The sequence below is a fragment of the Salvelinus alpinus genome, chromosome 28 (genome assembly GCF_045679555.1).
Source record: "Salvelinus alpinus chromosome 28, SLU_Salpinus.1, whole genome shotgun sequence".
NCBI classification, from domain to species: domain Eukaryota; kingdom Metazoa; phylum Chordata; class Actinopteri; order Salmoniformes; family Salmonidae; genus Salvelinus; species Salvelinus alpinus.
The window spans coordinates 16,654,937-16,681,621 of record NC_092113.1 but is presented as its reverse complement, the minus strand read 5'-3'; the positions used below and the strand labels follow the sequence as shown (position 1 = coordinate 16,681,621).

At 43.1% G+C, this 26,685-nt stretch overlaps 1 protein-coding gene and 2 pseudogenes across 1 annotated transcript; 2 read left to right on the top strand and 1 right to left on the bottom strand.

Annotated features, from left to right (window-relative positions):
• The first annotated feature begins 227 nt into the window (after positions 1-227).
• On the top strand, positions 228-4,070 carry LOC139557295 (serine/threonine-protein kinase pim-1-like). The gene is made up of 6 exons (XM_071371910.1): positions 228-650; positions 871-977; positions 1,126-1,176; positions 1,541-1,907; positions 2,286-2,462; positions 2,595-4,070. The coding sequence occupies exons 1-6, from the start codon at positions 569-571 to the stop codon at positions 2,774-2,776; spliced, it is 966 nt and encodes a 321-aa protein (XP_071228011.1). The 5' UTR covers positions 228-568; the 3' UTR covers positions 2,777-4,070.
• A 3,899-nt stretch (positions 4,071-7,969) lies between these two features.
• LOC139557995 (UDP-glucuronosyltransferase 1A1 pseudogene) lies at positions 7,970-18,084 on the top strand (annotated as a pseudogene).
• A 4,835-nt stretch (positions 18,085-22,919) lies between these two features.
• Positions 22,920-26,606, bottom strand: LOC139557994 (glutathione synthetase-like; annotated as a pseudogene).
• Positions 26,607-26,685: the final 79 nt, after the last annotated feature.

The following is a 26,685-nucleotide window of genomic DNA, read 5'->3' as shown; positions in this document are numbered from 1 at the left end:
CGTTTACTTTTAAACTGCAGGAAAATGTGACTTCTTTTGGCGCGTTTTAATTCCCGCCACGGCTAGTCTAGCGGGTCACACGTTATTCTTTATTTTTATTATATGATTGACGTGCCTTTGTATAGTCTATAATGGTTACCATTGGTGGAGACTGCGTGGTGGGAGGAGAACAGAATGACGATAGACCTTGTGGTGGCTACTCCCATTTACTATGGATATATATTTGTCCTTCCCCTGCCCTTCCTCAAATTCAAAGAGCCGGTGTCCTATCAAAACGTGAGGAGCTGTTTTTCTTTTACTTTTACAATTTGGCTTACTGTTTACAAATAATTGTACAGTATATCAATAGTCATATTGTATCATTAGGCTACTCGATATTTCAACTCACTGGATACGGAGGCGTTTACGTTTAAGGACCAAATAACGAGTCTTCGCAAGATCCGGATGAGACGAGGATTGGTGCCGCATTTTTTCCAACAGCAACGTGGGTCACGCGCCAGATATAGTTGAACTGGATCCCACATCGGAATATTTCTAGAATAAATCGTCAATTTCGTGGATTACAGGAATGCTGCTGTCTAAATTAAACTCATTCGCTCATATCTCCACCGTTGATATGCCGGCGAAAATCCAGCTTCAAGTTCACCAAGGTTAGATGACGCTTGTCTTGTAAATGGAGGTTCGCTATTAGCTAACGAGTAACATTATGCTACCTTGCTACTAGGCTACCAATACTGTATTTTCCATTTGACCTAATCTACAGTAACCGTTTCCCTTTCGGGTATTTCAATTATTTGTATTCACACATGTACCATTACACTAACTATGTGGAAAGGGTTGTATTAATCGTTTGTTCTTGTATATTTACAGGGAAAGAGAGGGAACCTTTCGAGAAGCTTTACCAGGTCGGCTCTGTGCTGGGAAGTGGCGGTTTTGGGACGGTGTATTCTGGCACAAGAATTTCAGATGGAGCACTGGTTAGTATTTCTTACATTTTATTGTCAACAGTCGCATTATTTAAATATATCTTTTAAATACAAGTTGGCTAATCAATTAATATCTTTGCATATTTTCTCGTCTCTAATATCAGGTTTAATTGATCTGATCCTTTTTTCCCACACGCAGGTTGCTGTCAAACATGTGGCTAAGGATCGGGTCTCGGAGTGGGGAGAGCTGGTAAGGATGCTTTTGGTTGTGCATTTTAGTTTAAAGACATGTATAGTATGTTGTTGTCCAGGGGACTGTGGATCTGGCTCCATTCGTTCGTACATTAGGTCGTTTCGCGCGATATCTCAAGACAGCACTGGCACGATTTTAATGAAACGGGTGAATGATGCATATTGCCATAGAGATCTGGCATCATACAAAATTAAACTGTTTGACCCAAGGCGGGAGCTATAGTAATTAACAGAAATGTTGGTCACATGCCATATCACAGTTGGCCCGGGGGAAACTGCATCATTCGTGGGGGACGACATGTCTATTATTGCCTTCCCACAATTGGCGGCAGAAATTAACCAGATTTCAATTTTATTTTCAGCCAAATGGCTCTCGTGTCCCCATGGAGATTCTACTCATGAAGAAAGTTGGGAATGGAGCTCGGGGCGTGATAAAGATGCTGGACTGGTACGAGCGACCTGACAGCTTTATTATTGTCATGGAACGGCCGGAGAAGGTCAAGGACCTTTTTGATTTCATCACTGAGAAAGGTGCTTTACCAGAGGAGCTGGCAAAGAACTTTTTCCGTCAGGTTCTTGAAGCCGTTCGACACTGCCACAACTGTGGGGTTGTACACAGGGACATCAAAGATGAAAACATCCTCATTGATCTTCAGACGGGCGAAATGAAGCTTATTGACTTCGGATCCGGGGCATTGCTCAAAGACACTGTTTACACCGACTTCGATGGTAAGCATCCTCGTTGATATACTCTTAATCATAGTCCGTTTTAGTGGTTAGCTGGATGTGTTGATTTTGGCGCCACCCTTTGGAGGGAAAGTGCATTTTTACAACTCAAAGTTTATAAACATTGTCACATGTCAGGCTCTCCTCCCACACATTCACTCTCACACACGCCTACTGTCACGCTCACTGGCGCTTGACCTCAATAGAAGGCACGCAGTGATTATTTATCAATGTTTAATCCATATAATCACAGATTTATTAAATCAGTACTTAATGTATATTTTTTGTGTCCATTTTTGAAAGCGTTCTGTGCTACTATTTCTTCATAGAAATTGAGCACATCATTGAATTGAACCGTTATTGTTTTTTCTCTATCAAAAGGCACTAGAGTGTACAGTCCACCTGAATGGATCAAATACCATCGGTACCATGGGCGGTCAGCAACTGTTTGGTCTTTGGGTGTCCTGCTGTATGACATGGTGTGTGGAGATATCCCCTTCGAGCAGGACGAGGAGATTGTACAAGGCCAGGTGCTCTTCAGACGAATAATCTCCACAGGTGAGCCCCAATAACTGGAACAAACCATCCTCAAACCTAATAAGCTACACCAGTGGAATATATTGCTCATGTATTAGTCATTGGGTGACCAGTCTAAGCACTGACTAACCATTATCCCCATTCTTCTTCCAGAGTGCCAGCAGTTGATCAAGTTGTGCCTGTCCCTGAGGCCTGCTGAGAGGCCATCGTTTGAGGACATCATCAATCACCCATGGATGCAGAGCACAGTGTCCTCAGCAGGGCAGAGCACAGAGATCAGACTGCACAGCATCAGTCATGAGCCTACTGCTTTCACCACCGTGGTGGCCCAATGACTGTATCACTGCACTGACAGAGACTAGTAGAACACAGAGGACTGACGTGGCTGTACACCAAAGACAATATGGACTATACAGAAGGAAGTTACATTTTATTTAAATATCTCCCTCTTTCTCTTGTGGCCAGACCCCACCTGTTCACTCTCCTTTTGGACTTCATGAAAACCAAACATCCTTAATGGCTACTTAATTGGACACTGTAATATCACAAGCTATTCTCACCCCTACGAAGGACTTGCTCTGTAATATTGGCTGTGGTGTGAGAGTATGTACACCAGAAAGGACGAAGTCCATCCCTATTCATGTGATTTGTTCTGCTGAAGGCACGAACAAGTGGACAGTCTTTGTTACATAACTAGCTAGCTACCAACCAGCCATTGTACTCTGCCCTGCCTCACTGATGAGTGGGTGTCAGAGGAAGCAAAGAGGAGCAAATCGAAGTGCCTTTGGTGTGTCAGATTGTTGGGGACCCTGGAAATACTTGAATTTCATGAAGCCAACATATCACTTTTTTTTCTTTTACTTTACAAGGTTTTATTTCCTGCTTTCGTCTTATAGGACTAGATCAGTAAAGCCTTTGCCATTTTCCAATATCGACCGCAGCCAGAGAACCTCCTATAGTACACACAAACCTGTGCAAACAAAAACCGGAAGACTTACCTCACTTTCCTGCATCCACCTCTGAGCTTTTAATGCCTGTCTACACACAACTACCACTCACCCAGACGTGAATGCACACTGCAATGCAAAGCACCACACTAAAATACTAAATGCTTTTTTGTTCGAATAAACATGTCTGTGTCTTTCACCTCACAGGCTAGGAATAAGGCTATTGTGAATAATATTTGTGTGATTTTTCTCACTCGAGCTGTGTGGAATTATTTATTTATTTATAGAGAATTTCGGCTGTATATTTCATTCCACAGTTGTTGAAGGGCCCACAGATTATTTAAATGTATTTTGACCATATTTATGGCTTGAAATCTTCTGAGCAGATGTTTGTGTGTGTATGTATGTGTATATATATGTCTGTGTGTAAATAACCTTCAAAGCACTTCCATTTTAATGTATGTTGAAAGTCTACTGATGGTAACTGTTTGTTATTTGTCTGCTGTTGATTTGGATGAATTGACAATGTTCTGAGTAAGCAAGTGTGTGTCATACATCAGCATTGTTTTCACCTCTTGTTGCATGATTGCGGCTTGGATTGTTTTGTTTTCATCCAAATTAGAATTGTAAATTATATTAACTATTTTTATACGATTTCAATAAATATTTTTTTAACCTTTGACTTTTGACCCACTTGTTTTACTTCAGGAGATAATGTCTACCATGAGCCTGGTATTTCAACTACAAACACAAGTGAAAAAATAGCTTAAAACCCAATCATATTTCAGATGTGAATTAGATTGACATGAATGAATAACAAGATAAGTTGCCACCACTGCTCCACACCTGCTCAGAGTCCACATAGCTCAACTCTCTTTCGTGTGTAAGAAGTGGGGTGTAGACCATTACCATATGTCAAAGTTGACAAGGACAAAAGCTGACGACATACGCACATCCAGGTGCTTTCTGGAGTTGAAGGTGAACCACACCTGTCATATATACATATATATATATATACTCTCCCCAAAATTCACAAGAGCATGACGCCATGCAGGCCCATTGTGAGTAGTAATGGATCTCTGACAGAGAATATCTACCTTTGCAGACCATTTTATGAAACCCTGGGCGATCTCTCCCCACGTGTACTAGAGACTTGATTTTATTAATCTTTTGAAATCTATGGACAATATACCTGACCATTCTGTGTACTTTTGATGTTACCTGTCGATATACTAACATCCCCCATCAGGGCGGCCTAGAGTCCCTAAAGTTCTACCCCAATGAACGTCCCCCTAATGCTCTACCCAGCACCAATTGTATTGTGGACTTGGCTGAACTGGTACTAACCTCCAACTATTTTCTCTTCAGAGGAGACTTTTTCTTCCAGACCATAGGTGGTACTGAATCCAGACCTCAACCCATTTCTCTCCTATCCTAATTCTGAGATAATTGGATGACATTTTCGTGATCTATAAAGGGACCCAGGAAGAACTCTTGGATGTGATGGTTATTAAGCTCCCTCTACAAATCTCTATAGGAAACCCACGTACAGGAACACCCTCCTTAGAGGTGACAGCTTTGATCCACGTCCTGTAAGTCAATTCAGCCGCATCAGAAGAATATGTGGCTCTGATGCTTCTTACTAGAAACAGATCTCACACAAAGGTTTAAGGAAAGAGGGTAAAAAGATAATTGGGTAAAACATGCCAATGATCATTTTGAAGGACTAACACATTTGGAAAGCCTTCAACCAAAAGTCAAAGAAAAAGCAGAACATGTCCCATCATGCTTCACCCAATACTCACCATTAGAGAAGGCATTTATCAGGAAGCATTGGTACATTATTGATACTGACCCACAATTGAAACTCATCTTTAAATATCCCCACATATGATCGTTAAAAGACCACAAACCATGAGAGACATTGTGGTCAAATCTGATTATCCACCAGAGAAAAGGGAAACTTTCTTGGAGAAGGTTCCAGAGGGTAATTACAAATGTGGCCAGTGTGCTCAATGCAGTTTCACGTACAAATGTGTGGCCTGATTACCTGCATGTCCACCAATGTTGTTTACATGTTGAAATGTCATTGTGGTCTGTCTTACATAGGGAAAACCTGTAGAAGCTTTAAGACCCGGATCAGTGTGCATCGCAGAAATATACGGACAGGTGAGAACAAATCTGGTCGCTGCTCATTTTGCACAAGCTGGACATCCTATTAGCTCTCTGAGATACATTGGAATAGAAATGGTCAAGATGTCACGCAGGGGAGGGGACATTGAGAGGAAACTTCTTCAAATGGAATCTTTCTGGCTCCACACTGTCTCCTCTTGACCTTAACGAGGAGTTAAACTTAAAACCGTTTTTATAGTTTAAAAATGTAAAAATGATTGTGTTTTTTATCCTAATTTCTACATACTATTTTCTACATTGTGGAATAATAGCGAAGACATCAAAACTATGAAATAACACTTATGGAATCATGTAGTAACCAAAAAAAGTGTTAAAAAGATCTAAACATATTTTATATTTGAGATTCTTCAAAGTAGTCACCCTTTGCCTTGATGACAGCTTTGCACACGCTTGGCATTCTCTCAACCAGCTTCATGAGGTAGTCACCTGGAATACACTTTAATTAACAGGTGTGCCTTCTTAAAAGTTAATTTGTGGAATTTCTTTCCTTCTTAATGTGTTTGAGTCAATCAGTTGTGTTGTGACAAGGTAGGGGTGGTATACAGAAGGTAGCCCTACTTGGTAAAAGACCAAGTCCATATTATGGCAATAACAGCTCAAATAAGCAAAGAGAAACAACAGTCCTGTAAGACATGAAGGCCAGTCAATACGGAAAATGTAAAGAACTTTGAAAGTTCCTTCAAGTACAGTCGCAAAAACCATCAAGCGCTATGATGAAACTGGCTCTCATGAGGACCGCCACAGGAATGGAAGACCCAGAGTTACCTCTGCTGTGGAGTTCATTAGAGTTACCAGCCTCAGAAATTACAGCCCAAATAAACTCTTCACAGATTTCAAGTAACAGACACATCTCAACAACAACTGCATTATGTAGTATGTAATTGCATTATGTAGTAATCTATGTGTAATCTATCCTGTTTGTGTGTTTATGTAATTCTGTGTGATTATTTAGTTAGTTAGTAAATAAATAATTCAGCCAATTTGTGTATTGCTGATTCATCATGGAGACTAGGGTTTATGCAGATTTATAGGATTATGCGACATTCAGAATGAGACTGATATGTGGTAAAAATACATTAATAAGTGACTGTTATCTATAGAGATTAATATATTTTATAAGAGTTTAATTCGGGAGATAGTAACTCGTTAAATACGTTTTCCCATGGTGTTCCAGATTACTACTTAATTAATTGTTATATGATTAATTGAATTGCATAATAATTGAACGTGGCATGTAATTATTTTAAAAATAACAGTCAAACACATTAATGATAGTCAAGGCACGACACCATCCCATATGGTTTGGGCTTGGTGGGACTATCAATGACCCAACACACCTCCAGGCTGTGTAAGGGCTATTTTACCAAGAAGGAGAGTGATGGAGAGCTGCATCAGATGACCTGGCCTCCACAATCCCCCGACCTCAACCAAATTGAGATGGTTTGGGATGAGTCGGACCGCAGAGTGAAGGAAAAGCAGCCAACAGGGGCTCATCATATGTGGGAACTCCTTCAAGACTGTTGGAAAAGCATTCCAGTTGAAGCTGGTTGAGAGAATGCCAAGAGTGTGCAAAGCTGTCATCAAGGCAAAGGGTGGCTATTTGAAGAACCTCAAAAATGAAATATATGTTTAACACTTTTTTGGTTACTACATGATTACATATGTGTTATTTCATAGTTTTGATGTCTTCACTATTATTCTACAATGTATAAATTTGTAAAAATAAAGAAAAACCATTGAATGAGTAGGTGTTCTAAAACTTTTGACTGGTAGTGTATATTACTGTAAATATTGATCACATTCCTTGTGTATGATCATATATTTTGATACATTGAATGTTAATATTGTGAACCTATGTTATATGTTTTTACCTCCTGTTTCAGGAAGTGATGTCACTGAGTACCGCCCCTATATATAGGACCTTTCACCCCCACCTGGGATATGGATGCCTGATAAAGACCTAAGGGTCGAAACGTTGTTATAAATAAAATAAAATGGGAGCATGAGCAGTAGTGTGCAAAGTTGACAAGGAGACATGGTTCAGATTTCATTAGTCTGTTTATAAGTCAAGCTAAAAAACTTTGATTTATGTTCTTAAGGGTTTATCTAGAAAGCAGGTTACGTTTAATAAAAGGCGATTATACCGCGGGGGTCCTGGCCTCAGTCTGAAAATCTGTTATCAGAACTTTACTAACATCATCTCAGAAGGCAAAGTAGATGCATTTATGAAGGTCTAGAAGTCCATATCTGTAGCGTTTGCATTTTGTATTTCAGTAGAGACAACATAGAGGTAGACAATTTTGTCACAAATTTTGGCTGTTTGTTTAGTAAGTATTCAAATACACCTACGTAGCCAGGCATGCCCTCATCTTAATTCCTTTAGCAGAGATGGCCCAGCATGTGGTCCTCTGCCCTGCCCCCTCTCCAGGCCCCAGCTTTGCCAACCTGGCCCCTCCTCTCTCCCCATGGGGGTCACGCTCCCCAAGCCTCTGTAATCCTCTGCCTATCCTTGCTCACTATACCTGATTGGCTTATGCATGCTTCAGTATATGTCCAAAGCCCAGCTAGAGGACCTGTATGACCATGTGGGCTGGGTATTACTGTAAACGCACACTGTATTGTGGTTTCTAAGCCATTGCACTTTGGTTTATCTCACTGACATATTACTCAACACTTGTCTAACCCTCTATCTGTATGCATCCTCTACCTGGAAAACATTTGCCTGTAGTAGAGACATCATCAAAACCACAGAGCATTTCCTTTAGATGGCATAGTTATGCAAGTTCTGAGAATCTGGGGGTGTACTACAATTGACATGTGGGTGGCTGCTTTGAATATTAACATCATACAGCAAGGCAATGTATTTTTAACTCCAACAAAGTCCATAATGTCAAATATGATACACAAGTGGAATCTCTGCCATGAAACCTTTCATCTTGCCACCATTTTTGTTTTGCCCCATAAAGTGCTACTGTCTGCCTTGTGATGGGACTGATAGGACTCAGTCAATGAAGTAGCCTACTCATTCCCTGAACTGAGGAAGGGAAAATCATGCAAACCTGTTTTACAATGACAGTCAAATAAGGGTGTTGTATTTGCATGGATGGAGAATCGATGACTCATTCACTCCTCACCTATGGAGCTCCTTTGAATGGGGAAAATATGCATTTTGGATTGAGTCATCACAACAGCAGGACAAAGCCAATCTACAGTGAGGGACTGTTTGAGAATAAAATAACCCAATTTTCTCTCAGGTTGATTATTTCTGTAAGTATATACTGTGCAATGTAAACTTTTCCAAAATATGTTAACTCAATTATCATTGTACCATATTCATACATACAGTGCATTTAGAAAGTATTCAGACCCCTTGACTTTTTCCACATTGTGTTACAGCCTTATTCTAAAATGGATTAAATCGTTTTTGTTTCTTCAATCTACACACAATACCTCATAATGTACAGCTATTTTCAGGTCTCTCCAGAGATGTTCGATCGGGTTCAAGTCCGGACTCTGGTTGGGCCACTCAAGGACATTCAGAGACTTGTTCCGAAGCCACTCCTGCATTGTCTTGGCTGTGTGCTTAGGGTCGTTGTCCTGTTGGAAGGTTAACCTTCGCCCCAGTCAGGTCCTGAGCCCTCTGAAGCAGGTTTTCATCAAGGATCTCTCTGTACTTTGCTCTGTTCATCTTTCCCTCAATTCTGACTAGTCTCCCAGTCTCTGCCGCTGAAACACATCCCCACAGCATGATGCTGCCACCACCATGCTTCACCGTAGAGATGGTGACAGGTTTCCTCCAGATGAGACACTTGGCATTCAGGCCAAAGAGTTCAATCTTGGTTTCATCAGACCAGAAAATCTTGTTTTTCATGGTCTGAGAGTCTTTAGGTGCCTTTTGGCAAACTCCAAGTGGGCTGTCATGTACCTTTTACTGAGGAGTGGCTTCCATCTGGCCACTCTACCATAAAGGCCTGATTGGTGGAGGGCTGCAGAGATGGATGTCCTTCTGGAAGGTTCTCCCATTTCCACAGAGGAACTATGGAGCTCTGTCAGAGTGACCATTGGGTTCTTGGTCACCTCCCTGACCAAGGCCCTTCTCCCGTAATTGCTCAGTTTGGCCGGGCGGCCAGCTCTATGAAGAGTCTTGGTGGTTCCAAACTTCTTCCATTTAAGAACGATGGAGCCCACTGTGTTCTTGGGGACCTTAAGTGCTGCAGAAATGTTTTTGGTACCCTTCCCCAGATCTGTAGCTCAACAAAATCCTGTCTCTGAGCTCTATGGACAATTCCTTCGACCTCACGGCTTGGTTTTTGCTCTGACATGCACTGTCAACTGTGGATCCTTATAGAGACAGGTGTGTGCCTTTTCAAATCATGTCCAATCAATTTGTAGAAACATCTCAAGGAGGATCCATGGAAACAGGATGCACCTGAGCACCCGAGTCTCATAGCAAAGGCTTTGAGCACTTACAGTTGAAGTCGGAAGTTTACATACACTTAGGTTAGCCAAGGAAGTGAAGGTAACCTAACTAAATGATTACCGCCCCGTGGCACTCATGTCGGTAGCCATGAAGTGCTTTGAAAGGCTGGTCATGGCTCACATCAACAGCATCCTCCCAGACACCCTAGACCCACTCTATTTCGCATACCGCTCCAACAGATCCACAGATGACGCAATCTCAATATCACTCCACACTGCCCTTTCAAACCTGTGCAAAAGGAACACCTACAGTTGATGTCGGAAGTTAACATACACTTAGGTTGGAGTCATTAAAACTCGTTTTTCAACCACTCCACAAATACCTTGTTAACAAACCATAGTTTTGGCAAGTCGGTTAGGACATCTACTTTGTGCATGACACAAGTAATTTTTCCAACAATTGTTTACAGACATATTATTTCACTTATAACTCACTGTATCACAATTCCAGTGGATTAGAAGTTTACATACACTAAGTTGACTGTGCCTTTAAACAGCTTGGAAGATTCCAGAAAATGATGTCATGGCTTTAGAAGCTTCTGATAGGCTAATTGACATCATTTGAGTCAATTGGAGGTGTACCTGTGGATGTATTTTAAGGCCTACCTTCAAATTAAGTGCCTCTTTGCTTACATCATGGGAAAATCAAAAGAAATCAGCCAAGACCTCCGGAAAATAATTTTAGACCTCCACAAGTCTGGTTCATCCTTGGAAGCAATTTCCAAACGCCTGAAGGTACCACATTCATCTGTACAAACAATAGTACGCAAGTATCAACACCATGGGACCACGCAGCCATCATACCGCTCAGGAAGGAGATGCGTTCTGTCTCCTAGAGATGAACGTGCTTTGGTGCGAAAAATGCAAATCAATCTTAGAACAACAGCAAAGGACCTTGTGAAGATGCTGGAGGAAACCGGTACAAAATAATCTATATCCACAGTAAAACAAGTCATATATCGACGTAACCTGAAAGGCCGCTCAGCAAGGAAGAAGCCACTGCTCCAAAACCGCCATAAAAAAACCAGACTACTGTTTGCAACTGCACATGGGGACAAAGATCGTACTTTTGGAGAAATGTCCTCTGGTCTGCTGAAACAAAAATAGAACTCTTTGGCCATAATGACCATTGTTATGTTTGAAGGAAAAAGGGGGAGGCTTGCAAGCCGAAGAACACCATCCCAACCATGAAGCACGGGGGTGGCAGTATCATGTTGTGGGTGTGCTTTGCTGCAGGTGGGACTGGTGCACTTCACAAAATAGATGGCATCATGAGGCAGGACAATTATGTGGATATATTGAAGTAACATCTCAAGACATCAGTCAGGAAGTTGAAGCTTGGTCGCAAATGGGTCTTCCAAATGGACAATGACCCCAAGCATACTTCCAAAGTTGTGGCAAAATGGCTTAAGGACAACAAAGTCAAGGTATTAGAGTGGCCATCACAAAGCCCTGACCTCAATCCTAAAGAAAATTTGTGGGCAGAACTGAAAAAGCGTGTGCGAGCAAGGAGGTCTATAAACCTGACTCAGTTACACCAGCTCTGTCAGGAGGAATGAGCCTAAATTCACCCAACTTATTGTGGGAAGCTTGTGGAAGGCTACCCGAAACGTTTGACCCAAGTTAAACAATTGAAAGGCAATGCTACCAAATACTAATTGAGTGTACGTAAACGTCTGACCCACTGGGAATGTGATGAAAGAAATAAAAGCTGAAATAAATCATTCTCTCTACTATTATTCTGACATTTCACATTCTTAAAATAAAGTGGTGATCCTAACTGTCCTAAAACAGGAATTTTTTTACTAGGATTAAATGTCAGGAATTGTGAAAAACTGAGATTAAATGTATTAGGCTAAGGTGTATGTAAACTTCTGACTTCAACTGTATTTAAATAATGTATTTCAGTTTGCATTTTTTTTCTTCTAAAACCTGTTTTGGCTTTGTCATTATGGGGTATTGTGTGTAGGTTGATGAATATATATATTTTTTAAATCAATTTTAGGATAAAGCAGTAACGTAACGAAATGTCTGAATGCACTGTATGTCATCCGTGGCTTATTTTCCCGCTATACTCGACTTGGGTGTGTTGAATCACTGAAATTATCTTCCTGTCAAGTTTTGTATCCCCTCGGGCTTGTGTGGCGATCTTTGTGTGCTATATACTCAGCCTTGTCTCAGGGTGGTAAGTTAGTGTCCTGTTGATATACATTTGGTGGTGTGGGGGCTGTGCTTTGGCCAATTGGGTGGGGTTATATCCTGCCTGGTTGGCCCTGTCTAGGGGTATCTATGGATGGGACCACAGTGTTCCCCGACCCCCCCTGTCTCAGTCCCCAGTATCTATGCCGCAATAGTTTATGCTCCGGTGGGCTAGGGTCAGTCTGGTGTATTGTGTGACCTCAATTTCTCCTGTCCTACCTGTGGTACTGTGTGATCTTAGGCATGCTCCCTCTAATTCTCTTCTGTCTCCCTCTTTCTCTCTGTCCCCTAGGACCATGCCTCAGGACTACCTGGCCTGACGACTCCTGGCTGTCCCTGTTCCCAGTCCACCCGGTCGTGCTGCTGATCCAGTTCTGCTGTTCTGCCTGCGGCTGTGGAACCCTGACCTGTTACACCGGACGCTCTACCTTGTCTCGGACCTGCTGCTTCGACTCTCTCTTTCTCTCTCGCTCTCTCTCTCTCGCTCTCTCGGAAAATGCATGCGTTAATAGTGTTGTGTTAACAGTATTGCTCATCTTAAATTATCTGTACAACTCTGACCATTGTTTATGGCCGATTATTTGCAGCTACTACAGGAGGTTGGTGGCACCTTAATTAAGGAGAATGGGCTCGTGGAAATGGCTGGAGCGGAATTGGTGGAATGGTATCAAATACATCCATTCCATTCACTCGTTTCCAGCCATTATTATGAGCCGTCCTCCTCTCAGCAGCCTCCACTGCCTTCTACATGCTCATTCCTGTATACCACTCCCTGCAAAACAGTTATTGGGAAACAGAGAGAAACTCCAGCTGTTGCAGGAACTCCCCCCTCCCAAATCTTTCTCAAGAACTTATTCTGAAGAACTGAAGAAACACGCATATATACCATATTTCCAAACACAGGCAACGATCCAAAATTGATAGTCATAATATGGCCTGACGAGTCCTGGCTGTCCATTGTTTTGGACATCATACACAACATGAACACCCCTGTATAATTAGCTGCTTAACATTTACTTTAAGGGATGTGCTTTCACATGTTTTGTATGCTGCCCAAAACATTTGTTTTTCACACACACACACACACACACACACACACACACACACACACACACACACACACACACACACACACACACACACACACACACACACACACACACACACACACACACACACACACACACACACACACACACACACACACACACACACACACACACACACACACACACACACACACACACACACACACACACACACACCGCACTGAGGGAGTGGAAGTCATTCCGTTGGAGCACAGTGCTCTGTAAGGTCAGTGTGATCCGTCTCTCCCTGTATAGCAGGGTGTTCTACTAGTCAGCGATCCTGGTCCTCATCACTGCCTGCGTGTGTGGCCTGGATCTTAAATACCCCCTGCAAAGCGTCTGATCTTAAAAAAACATTCAAAACTGTTTCCCACCATAAGCGTATCAAATGCTGTGATTTTTATTTGGCTCACATCTCATGCTTTACTCTCCTCTGTGAAAGTTAGATATAATCAACTGCACCGCAGAGTTTCTAGCTGCACTTGTTCAAGGCAAGGCAGTTGTTCTCACATTTTTGTGAATGAGTCAGACAGAGTAATTAGAGAGGGCGGACAGCTATCCCAGCTATCCACCCCAGCACTTTCACATCTGTGACGGATCCAACGGTTGGCCAGCCAGCCAGCCACCCTCCTACTGCAACAAGCCAGTACATGGGAGAGCTGCCTGAGAGGAAGGTTGGCTATAGTGTGGGAGATGACTAAGTCAATGTTTTCCTACAGCATGCCTCAGGGGTTTCCAAGGCAGGAATGAAACGTCTCAGGGTGACCCTGACTCCTTGGGGCTGGCGCTACCTGCAGTGTCCCCATCTCCGCCTGCGGGGAGTGCTGCATTCCTGCTGCCTGACTCACAGCTCCACACATTGTGTTGGCCAGATTGGCTATTAAGGGAAAGGTCAGCTTTCTCTCTCAAGCAAACAGGCAAACAGGATGACATGGACCGCAGGGCAGAGGGGAGGGCGTGGTGACCAGACCACAAGCAGATTCCTGTCACTCCCCTTCTGAGGCAGAAGGAGGGAGACACACATCAATAGTCTGAACGGCAACTGTCAGCATGAGCCTGTCGACTCACCCCTTGAACTCGCCCATTTGTAAATAACATTGTTTATACACAAGAGGAGATGTTATTGACGGGTTGTCTTGTCTTTTAGATCTTTGTTTATGCACAATTGCTTTGGAAAACTCACTGAGGGCTCTATTCAATCCGTATCATGGAAGTTCAGAGTTACAGCATGATTGAAATTTAAAGGTAATGTTCTCGCTTTAGCGGAGACCACGTTCACGGTAAAGGCTGCATATGCCGGCTCAATGACCGGAAATGACCTTTACATTTCTATTGCGCAATCTGTAACACTTCAGCAATACAGATTGAATAGAGTCCTGAGAGAGTTTTCAGAGTTTTGTATGACAGTGAACTCCTAAGCTGTATGAGCATGACGTTTAGAACGGCTTTTGGTGGCATGCTGGACACATCAGCAAAACACCATATTGAACTCTAGAATAATCTTTGTTGGAAGGAAGGCCTGCTGGGGCTGGATTCAATCCGTATCGTGGAAGATCCGCATTAAAATGTAAAGGTCATTTCATATTGAGCCGACATGCGCAGCATTTACCGTGAACCCAGTCTTTGCCAACGTGGGAACATTGCCTTTAAATGTGTATCGAGCCATAACGTGGATCTTCCGCTATAGTTCTGCAATACGGATTGAATCCAGCCACTACTACACACAGAAACAAATATGGATATCAAATCCAACTTTACTGTGCTACAACCAGAGGAGACCAGTGGGAGGAGCTATATGAGGACGGGCTTATTGTAATGGCTGGAATGGAATCAATGGAATGGTATTAACCACATCAAACACATGAACACAATTTGTTTGACTCCGTTCTATTGATCCCATTCCAGCCATTACAATGAGCCTGTACTCCTGTAGCTCCTCCTACCAGCTTCCTCTGGCTACAATTGTTTAAGGCATTCTACCTCACTGTTCTCTCTTCCTCTCTCTCTGTTGAAATATTTGTCATAGTCATCCCCATAACCACCCCCATGCATTCCCATCAACCCCTCCCACTAATTTCCCGTAAACTAGTGCATCACTCACTTCCTCATTCCTGTGAGAGTAGTTGAGGAGATGCTGATGTGTCAATACTTGTTTCTGCTTGTTGTTGTCCATTTGTGGCTTTCACAGTCAAGCTAACATGTACTTTGTCATACAATTACATGGCTATTTATGATAAGTACCATGTATGCAAAGTCTTCCAAGGAATGTGCCTCTGTAACTGCATTCTTAGGCTTTTTGAGAGTTTCATTCAAGTATTTTAATACTCATTAAGATAGTGGAAGAGGAAGTTGGGGTTAGGAAAGTTCCAATTTACAATAATGAGGAACTTAAAAGTTGACAGGAATTAAACCTTGACTCGTGTGGCTGTAACACATTTGCTCCTCTGAGGCTACAGCCTACCTCCAGTACACATTCAGGTCAATGGTAGTGTGATGGGCCGGATGGGTTCCTGTCTGTCTTCTGCCTGCATGTCTTTCTCCTTTCAGCCAGCCGCTCCAGTCGTTAGGACAGGATGTTATCACACTGTGATGACAGAGCAAAAGGAGTGAAGCACGCTAGCACAGACCTTTGTCTCCAGGGGATGCAAACATATTATCTGCACTTAACAGATCTACTCTAAAGGTCCTCTGCCAAATCACTGGCATGAACACGTGGACAGGGAAATGTGCTAGTGTCAGGGGGAAAACACACAATAAAGGGAGATAACATAGTAACAGCGCTTTGAAGCTAAAGAAAAAGAGGCATCCAAATCCCCTGGTGTTCTAGTTGCTCTGTTGTCTGTGCTGGACTTTACACCCATGACAGAGCCCTGTGTGTAGACTGTGGAGGAGGTTCCCTGAAGTGTTCTTTATTGACATGCTGACAACTGGCATTACTGACAAGACTGGTGGCCTTTCTTCAAAAATCAAACAACATATTAGGAAACACTAACATTCCCAATATGCATTTGTTTTCAGGAAAGAGAGTAAACTGGGCATATCGGTAAATACAAACGGCTGATTCTGATTCAGCCCATTGCAACACATCATCCTAAACTCCACTTCAATTTTTATGTGTGTAACGTGTATGCTCCTCTCAAACTTCTCCCAAACTCTTGACGGAACTTTTTTCTATTTAAAAATGTAATTAAATGCACAGTAACACAGTGAAACTACATTGTCAATTGTCGGCTACTGTTCACTCACGATTCTAACTGTCTGTTTGTATAGTTCCCTCTATCCTGTAGTGTAACCAAGTGTAGTGACCACTCTATCCTATGGCTGAAGGAGGAGTGTTTCTGAGGGCAGCTGCTCTGCCTCCATCTGGTCTCCCCTCAGGTTGGGAAGCTGCTTGTGATGCCCAAGGACGGCAGCCACTGGACTGGGATGAGGAGCATGGTGGAGGAGCTTGGAGGGGACACAGGGTGGTGGTGGTGATATCAGGGGTAGCAGCAGGGGGCCTTTGCAGCACTAAATCACCCTGACCTCCCTATGTGGCATTACTACCAAACCCTGACAGTACTTAAGGACTACATCCAGCATGCCTGTAACATTCCTCCTATATAACAAGAAGCTGATGCAAACCCTGACAGTGCTTAGGGACTACATCCAGCATGCCTGTAACATTCCTCCTATATAACAAGAAGCTGATGCAAACCCTGACAGTGCTTAGGGACTACATCCAGCATGCCTGTAACATTCCTCCTATATAACAAGAAGCTGATGCAAACCCTGACTGATCCCTTTTAACCTGTTGGTGTCATCGTTGGAGACTCTCTCTTCATCCATAACTGCCCCCTGTGTGGTGTAGAGTTTGAGGCCAGCCAGTGCCCATTCCCTGCCTCCTATGTCCCCTCACACTACACAGAACACATGACCTTGAGACAGAGGAGTGTCAACTTCCTGTTGGCCCTGCTTGAGCCCCTGTCTTGCAGATACCTGTACTCAGGAGTCAATTCCATCGCCTCAGATGTCCTACAGAGGGAGACGACTGTTCCACAGCTGATGAGCAAGACATCAATTTGGCTCATGTGCTTTGATTTCTCACCGCCAGCTGAGAAAGCTCAACAGTTCTTTGATGTCTTCCGGCAGGTTCTTCAACGAGTTGTGTGGAGATACATTGGAGCTGTGCCTGAAAATCCTCCAGAGAATGTCAAGGTGATAAGCTGGCTCCCCCGGAACGATCTATTGGGCCATCCCACCGTCAAGGCCTTAATCACACATGGAGTGATCCATGGGATCCACGAGGGGATCTGCAACGGTGTGCCCATGGTGATGATGCCCTTGTTTGGTGACCAGTGTGACAACGTGCAGCGCATGGCAGCACAAGGCGTGGGAAAAGTCCTCAGTATTAATGATGTGACCTCAGACAAAATTCTGAAGGCCCTTAATAAGATAATCAATGACAAAACGTACAAGAAGAAGATTACAAAGCTTTGGGCTGTGCATAAGGACTGTCCTGTTAATCCCTTTTACCTGGCGATCTTCTGGACTGAGTATATTAAGAGGGACAAAGGAGCAGGTCATGTGATGGCAGCAGCCCATGAGTTGAACTGGATTCAGTACCATTGCCTGGATCTCTTCACCTTGCTCATCATCTTAGTTATAACTGTTGTCATGGCAACGGTCAAACCCTCAGATTCTGTTTCCACCATTGCTGCTTTAAGAGTAATCAGTAAATGCACTGTAGCCTCGTAGGGTTTTCTCTAAGGTGTGTAAATAAAATAACATAGGTAGGTTAATTGAAAGTAACACCTGACAGAGGTTTTCCAAAAACACACTTTATTTTCAAAAGAGGGTGTAGAATAAAAAATTAAGTGATTTGTAGTAAACACATTTGATTTGACAGTTTATTTTTACAGTCTATGGACAAAACAGAGTGGTGTAGGGATTGCAGCAGGAAAGTGAGTCAGGCAGGGAAGCTACTCCGAGTCCTGTCTCAGTGCTGTTGTCCTTCCCTGTCCTCCCATGCAGAGCTGGAGCACTGTGACCCACTTCCACCCTGTCATGACCCACTTCCTGTCATTCCTTCCTGACCTGGCGCCTCTGTCTGCAGTCTCTGCCACTCTGCCACTCTCACCACAGTGCCCTGCTATCTGGGCCACTTGTGTAACCAGCTTGTTAACTCCAATAGTTTGCTTTTAGTCCGTGATCAGAGTTGAAGGCTAATCCACTACAACCATTCACTCAAGCGTTCTCAACTACCTTTGCCAATAATTTGTCCAAGAATGTGAGCACACTGGCAAGGAAACAAACAGTGGAGTCATTCATGGAGAAAATAGGTACAATTCTTTGTCAGCTTTTGGGAGTCATGCGGAGCGATTTCTGAGAAAGGAAACCTATGACTAAACTGTCTGCTTAGTGATCACTGGAATAATACATATCCTGACCCCTAGAGCAACTTTTGTCGGGAACAAACACAGTTCATTTTCCACTGCTGCAGTCCAGGAAGTAAAGTGGAATACAGCCAGAGCCTTGCGGGAAATGCAGCCCATTGAGAGTGACCTGTGTGTCCGTCTGTTTGATGACCCAACTCCTGGAATGTGTGGCACCGAGCGAACAATAACAAAGAGCTCTGATGACAGCAGGATAAAACACACAGGCAGAGTAGACAACAGCACTGCCAGGGACAGAGAGGGGGAGATAACATCCAGGTCAAACTGGCTGTTGTGTGTGTTTGTTCTTAAAGGATAGTCAATCTGGCCCCATTGTCTCCTCAGAGAGTTGGTAGATCATGAACAAAGAATGGAATGGCTAAACATAGGCATAGACTACCTTATAAGGATCAGTATTGAGACCATACATGAGTATTTTGATGGCTAATACAACAGTTGCATATCTCAAGTATATTGTTATCGTTTTCAAAAAGTATCCATTCACTGATAAGCACAGTGTTATACCCACTGTTTGACCTCTGCAAAAGGCCCAAATGAGAATGATGAAAGATACTGGTTTTTCATAATCATTCTAAAAACCTTTGACATTTTATTTTTTGAATAGTCCAAGAAATATCCATAGAGTTAGATATAGGACTCGAGATGGATGAAACCTGTTTGGCATGGAAATCGCCATTGAGGGCTTCCACCATTTTAAAGTAGTCAACTGGGTGGGACTTCCTGGATGAAGAAAGAATCACATGATTCCCTCTGGGTCATCTGGAGGGATAAGCGAATTAATTAATTCCGTGGCAGTAAATTGCCAACCTTGGCTTAATACCTGCTCAAACACACTAGGTGGCAGTATGACCCTTTTCAGTATGTTTGCCAACAGCCGTTGCCACCTGCTATAGACCACCTTCTGCCCCCAGCTGTGCCCTGGACACCATATGCAAATTGATTGCCCCCCATCTATCTTCAGAGCTCGAACTGTTAGGTGGGACATGCTTAACAGCCCGGCCATCCTACAATCTAAGCTTGATGCCCTCAATCTCACACAAATTATCAATGAACCCACCAGGTACAACCCCAAAGCCATAAACACAGGCACCCTCATAGATATCATCCTAACCAACCTGCCCTCCAAATACACCTCTGCTGTCTTCAACCAGGATCTCAGTGATCACTGCCTCATTGCCTGCGTCCGTAATTAGTCTGAGGTCAAGCGACCACCCCTCATCACTGTCAAACACTCCCTTAAACACTTCAGCGAGCAGGCCTTTCTAATCGACCTGGCCCGGGTATCCTGGAAGGATATTGACCTCATCCCGTCAGTAGAGGATGCCTGGTTATTCTTTAAAAGTGCTTTCCTCACCATCTTAAATAAGCATGCCCCATTCAAAAAATGTAGAACCAGGAACAGATATATCCCTTGGTTCACTCCAGACCTGACTGCCCTTGACCAGCACAAAAACATCCTGTGGCGTACTGCATTAGCATCGAATAGCCCCCGCGATATGTAACTTTTCAGGGAAGTTAGGAACCAATATAGACATGCAGTTAGGAAAGCAAAGGCTAGCTTTTTCAAACAGAAATTTGCATCCTGTAGCACTAACTCCAAAAAGTTCTGGGACACTGTAAAGTCCATGGAGAATAAGAGCGCCTCCTCCCAGCTGCCCACTGCACTGAGGCTAGGAAACACTGTCACCACCGATAAATCCGCGATAATTGAGATCGCCACCTGGCTACCCCTACCCCGGTCAACAGCCCTGCACCCCTCACTGCAACTTACCCAAGCCTCCCCACGTCACCCAAATCCAGATTGCAGCTCTTTCAGAAAATCAGCTATATCTGGACCCCTACAAATCAGCATGGCTAGACAATCTGGACCCTCTCTTCCTAAAATTATCTGCCGAAATTGTTGCAACCCCTATTACTAGCTTGTTCAAACTCTCTTTCGTATCGTATGAGATCCCCAAAGATTGGAAAGCTGCCGCGATCATCCCCCTCTTCAAAGGGGGAGACACTCTAGACCCAAACTGCTACAGACCTATATCTATCCTACCCTGCCTTTCTAAGGTCTTCGAAAGCCAAGTTAACAAACAGATCACCGACCATTTCGAATCCCACCGTACCTTCTCCGCTATGCAATCTGGTTTCCGAGCTGGTCATGGGTGCACCTCAGCCACGCTCAAGGTCCTAAACGATATCATAACCGCCATCAATAATAGACAATACTGTGCAGCTGTATTCATCGACCTGGCCAAGGCTTTTGACTCTGTCAATCACCACATTCTTATCGGCAGACTCAACAGCCTCGGTTTCTCAAATGACTGCCTCGCCTGTTTCCCCAACTACTTCTCTGATAGAGTTCAGTGTGTCAAATCGGAGGGCCTGTTGTCCGGACCTCTGGCAGTCTCTATGGGGGTACCACAGGGTTCAACCTGAGGACGACTCTTTTCTCTGTATACATCAATGATGTCGCTCTTGCTGCTGGTGATTCTCTGATCCACCTCTACGCAGACGACACCATTCTGTATACTTCTGGCCCTTCTGTGTTAACTAACCTCCAGACAAGCTTCAATGCCATACAACTCTCCTTCCGTGGCCTCCAACTGCTCTTAAATGCAAGTAAAACTAAATGCATGCTCTTCAACCGATCGCTGCCCGCACCTGCCCGCCCGTCCAGCATCACTACTCTGGACGGTTCTGACTTAGAATATGTGGACAAATACCTAGGTGTCTGGTTAGACTGTAAACTCTACTTCCAGACTCACATCAAACATCTCCAATCCAAAGTTAAATCTAGAATCAGCTTCCTATTTCGCAACAAAGCATCCTTCACTCATGCTGCCAAACATATCCTAGTAAAACTGACTATCCTACCGATCCTTGACTTCAGCAATGTCATTTACAAAATAGCCTCCAACACTCTACTCAACAAATTGGATGCAGTCTATCACAGTGCCATCCGTTTTGTCACCAAAGCCCCATATACTACTCACTACTGCGACCTGTATACTCTCGTTGACTGGCCCTCGCTTCATATCCGTCACCAAATCCACTGGCTCCAGGTCATCTATAAGTTGTTGCTAGGTAAAGCCCCGCCTTATCTCATCTCACTGGTCACCATAGCAGCACCCACCCGCAGCACGCGCTCCAGCAGGTATATTTCACTGGTCACCTCCAAAGCCAATTCCTCCTTCGGCCGCCTTTCCTTCCACTTCTCTGCTGCCAATGACTGGAACGAACTGCAAAAATCACTGAAGCTGGAGACTCATATCTCCCTCACTAGCTTTAAGCACCAGCTGTCAGAGCAGCTCACAGATCACTGCACCTGTACATAGCCAATCTGTAAATACCCCATCCAACTACCTCATCACCATATCATTTATTTTGCTCCTTTGCACCCCAGTACCGCTAACTGCACACTCATCTTCTGCACATCTATCACCCCAATGTATAATTTGCCATACTGTAATCATTTTGCCACTATGGCCTATTTATTGCCTCACCCCCCTTATCCTACCTCATTTGCACACACTGTATATAGACGTTCTCTATTGTATTATTGACCGTATGTTTGTTTATTCCATGTGTAACTCTGTGTTGTTGTTTGTGTCGCACTGCTTTGCTTCATCTTGGCCAGGTCGCAGTTGTAAATGAGAACTTGTTCTCAACTAGCCTACCTGGTTAAATAAAATAAAAAAAATAGTAGTAGAAGAAAATTGACTACTTCAAAATGGAGATTGCCTCAATAGCACTGCCTGTGTGCTGATGTCTTTATCATTCTCTATGGACATATCTTAACCTTTACTGTCACCTGGTGTTCAAACTAAGGAACTGCATTTTATACATCTTAATACCATTCTACATGTTTGAGAAATAGCAGTTATTGTGATATACTTTCCAAATCAATGACCCCTGTATGAACTCATCATAATTCTACATTATTAAACTTGGTTGATCCCTGCCAGTCATTTGAATAAGTTGCGAAGAAATCAACAGCAAAGTGATAATGAAACTGATGATTATTTCTACTTTTCTCGCTCGGTCCGATTCCTGCATTTCATTAGATAGGCTATTCACTTAATCTGTACCATCAGACAGGCTATGTGAACAATTCCACATCAAATTCAACATAACAGCACATACATCCTACAGACATGATGGGCATAGATGGATGACAGACATTACACTCATCCTTGGATAGTATGGATCCATTGGCTTCATCTATAGACCAGTCAAAATACACTAGTATCAAAAAGGACAGTGTCAGTCAGACGAAAAGTGGGTTGTCTTGGACTGTTACTCCAGCAGCCACACCTCCATCAGAGCGCTCATCGCTTGGTCCTCAGCACACTTATTCAGCACCATGTGACTGCTCCTATGAGAATTCAAATCCAGAAATCAGTGCAAACACAAATAACACTGTTGTGGAAAATTCTGCCACCACAACACCATCCAGAACATTTCTGTATCAGTCAATTAATAATATTGTGACAAAAATATGCATGTCTGTCTGTGTGTATACCTGACATAAGCTCCAAATGTGCCCAGTTCACATATGCAAGTGCTGAGTTTTAGCAGAGTCCCCCGTTCCAGGATGTAGTTGTGCACAGGCTGGATCTTGTCCATCCGGATATAAGCTGCCCTCTATATGTCATCTTTCATACCCTCCAGTACCTGACAGATCTCAGCTCCATAGATGTGGTTGCCTACAGGAGGAGGAATTCTACACATCAGCAGACAGGCCAGAGCATGACGGTGTCAGGGTCACGAGAGACTAGGTGCATTCGTTTTACCTCGCCTGGGACACAGAGTGGGTAGAGTTTGTACATTGTAGACCATTCCAATGGTCCTAAAGTGAAATCTCAGCTCACCCAGGGCACCAGGCAACCTTTAGTTAATGCACCCATTGTAAGAAGAAAGAAAGAGCTGAGGTCCTCTTACCCCCACCTTCCCTCTGTGGCTTCAGGACAAACTGGTCTGGTTTTGCCAAAGCCATAGACAGTCTTGTCACTTTCTGGTCCCTGTTGTGACCAAGTAAAGTCAATGAAAAATAAATGAAACTATTTACAACAACATTGTAAAGAGAAGAGGTAATATGTAAACACTTAGCCAGGTTCTCTTACCATGTCTAGAGTATACAGCCCAGCAAAGGTGGCCCAGATCTGATCCACAACATCAGGTTCACCAGGAAAGAACCTCTCCAGAACACCCGGTCTGGCCAGTTCCTGTTGGATCATCTTGGTGCCAGCCAGGTGGGTACTGATATCTGGACACTTCACAGCCAGAAAGCGCTCCATCATGAGGCGAGCCTCCCAGCTCTACACAAAATCATACAGGGAAGATTATTACTGCTGAATCAAAGGGCCAAATCCAATCCAACAGGATCATCATCATAGATAGAGGAACTGGGAATTGATCTGTGAGTTTAAGGGGTACATACATTACAGTCAATGATACACTGACTACTGAGAAAGGTTAAAATAAAATAAAATAAATGCTGTAAGCCCTTTATTTAACTAGGCAAGTCAGTTAACAAATTCTTACTTACAATGACAGCCTACCGGGGAACAACTGCCTTGTTCAGGGGCAGAATGACAGATTTTTACCTTGTCAGCTTAGGGATTCGATCCAGCAACCTTTCAGTTACTGGCCCAACGCTCTAACCACTAGGCTACCTGCCACCACAGGTGAAGTACAATGACAGGATATTACCATCTAACCTGTTCTGTGTAGTTCTGCGCAATGTACCCATAGCGGAAATATACAATAGCAACCTCTTCCATCTCTGCAGAGAGAATGAGAAACAACAAGAGATATGAAGAGAGTTTGACTTGCTTAAATGCAAACAAGCTTCATGTCAGTAACATAATTACATGTTTGTTAGAAATCTAACAATCCATCTGGTCACAAAAAGTTACTATAGAACGTACACAAATAGCCTCGTTTTCATCAAGGAATCGCATCTTAGATACATCGTCAAACCGTCTTCATATAACAGGAATCTTTCTGCAAAAAAACATTTTGCAGTCAATATGTGGACACTCATGACTTCATTGTGCGAGAACAGATAATTCACTCGACTAATAAGCACCAAGGAATCCAACCAAACTTACCTGTTCCATAGCTCATTCTCAATATATCTGTGGCCAAAAATGCTTCAACCAGAAACAGGACCACTGCCCTGCAGTGAACGAAAGTTAGATAGTTAGCCTTGCCAGTTGGAGCTTGAATCATTTACATTTAAAGTGATATGAAAACCTTATGACACCCACCTCTCCGAGCCGTATAGGTCCCAGGCCTTAGCTAATCCCTTTGCCAGACTTGCAGAAGGGTTGTTGTCTAGGACATGCTTGCTTTCATCCAGCTGACCAGGCCTCTTCAGAATGTGCCTAATGATGAAATAATAATAGGCCTTATTTAGAAAGAATACTTCACAGGGGATATTTAAAGAAATCATTTGATAACTAGTTATGTGAACATACTGGTGGACGTGTGGTGTGCGTGCAGAAACACCACACCCACCGGCAGCAAGGGTGTTGATCTCTATCTGTTTCAGGGAGCCATTCTGGTCCAGCATGTAGTCTGGACCCAAAACTATGGACTAGACATTTTTCATAAAGTAGTGTGAACATCCTATCTTAATTGTTCCTAAATTAGATTAATACAAATGTTCTTAATATCTGATATAGTTCATTAACATTTAAATAGAACTACAACACCCTACCTGGGTCCTCCCAGTGAAAAGTGGTGGAATTGCCCTGTCACCCTTTCCTGCAGTAAGCAACCTAATGACCTCATGTTATTCATATTTTTCACAATTAATAAACATTATTTCAAAAACCAACCGAAAAGCCAGTGTTTCTATGTCAAGCAGTTTTGTTACATTTCTATCTTCTGTGATGTATATAAACTGTAATATTGGGATGCAAACTCAAAATAATACATTTCACCTCTATATCTGACATGGTACAGGTGTCTTTTTTTAAACCCATAACCATGTGTGTGAGGTGTATACTTTTGTTTCAAAGGAGATTTGTTCAAGACTACCAAGAAACACTGTGTGACCCTGATTTAGCCCAATGCAGTAAAAGGTTCATTAAAACTACAAAACCTACCTGGATCCTCCCCTCTTGAATGACATGTCTGTGTATGTTGAATAAACTGCCAGTGAAATCATCCACTTCGATAATGCTGTTAAAATTTTTAAAAAAGAGCAGATCCTTAAACTGGCTAAAATCCCTCTAAAGACTAATTGCACTAGTCTTTTCTGCTTGGTCATACAGCTCTCTGTATTACCTGGCTAGAGCTTTCTCCAGCCTGCGTTTGTACTGCTAGAGCCTGGTGGAAGGCAGCCCTGGGCACTGGTGAGGGGAAAAGTGTGAACGGTGCATAGGTCACCACCTGAAACCAGACAAAATGAACAGCAGCTCCGATGACGATTTGTTAACTTCAGATAAAATGGACACATTAAAAATTGTATGTATGCCGGCAAACAGACACAGTTCTAGACATGTGATAGTCTCAACTGTTATTATGTAGCATGCTAGTGTGGTGAAAGCTAAACGGTAAATGCTTAGTGAGCTAATGCTGTCCTGAGATGCAAAGATGACCCAGGTGCAATATCTAGATCAGGGCTCTCCAACCGTGTTCCCGGAGAGATACCTTCCTGTATTTTTTTCGCTCCAACCCCAGTTATAACTAACCTGGTTCAGCTTATCAACCAACTAATTATTAGAATCAGGTGTGCTATATTAGGGTTGGCGTGAAAACCTACAGGATGGTAGCTCTCCAGGAACAGGGTTGGAGAGCCCGGATCTGGATAGACACTTGCATTTTGTCTGGTAAGCACTTAAAGGGGCAATCTGTGATTCAAACAAAAAAGTCGTCAACCCACCACTTTTTTTTGGTAAAC

What these genes read in the sequence shown, in the direction of transcription:
- LOC139557295 (XM_071371910.1), top strand. Translation starts at nt 569, where the DNA reads ATGCTGCTGTCTAAATTAAACTCATTCGCTCATATCTCCACCGTTGAT. An exon ending in GAATTTCAGATGGAGCACTG is followed by an intron (nt 978 to 1,125) that starts GTTAGTATTTCT and finishes TCCCACACGCAG; the next exon opens with GTTGCTGTCAAACATGTGGC. An exon ending in TGTTTACACCGACTTCGATG is followed by an intron (nt 1,908 to 2,285) that starts GTAAGCATCCTC and finishes CTCTATCAAAAG; the next exon opens with GCACTAGAGTGTACAGTCCA.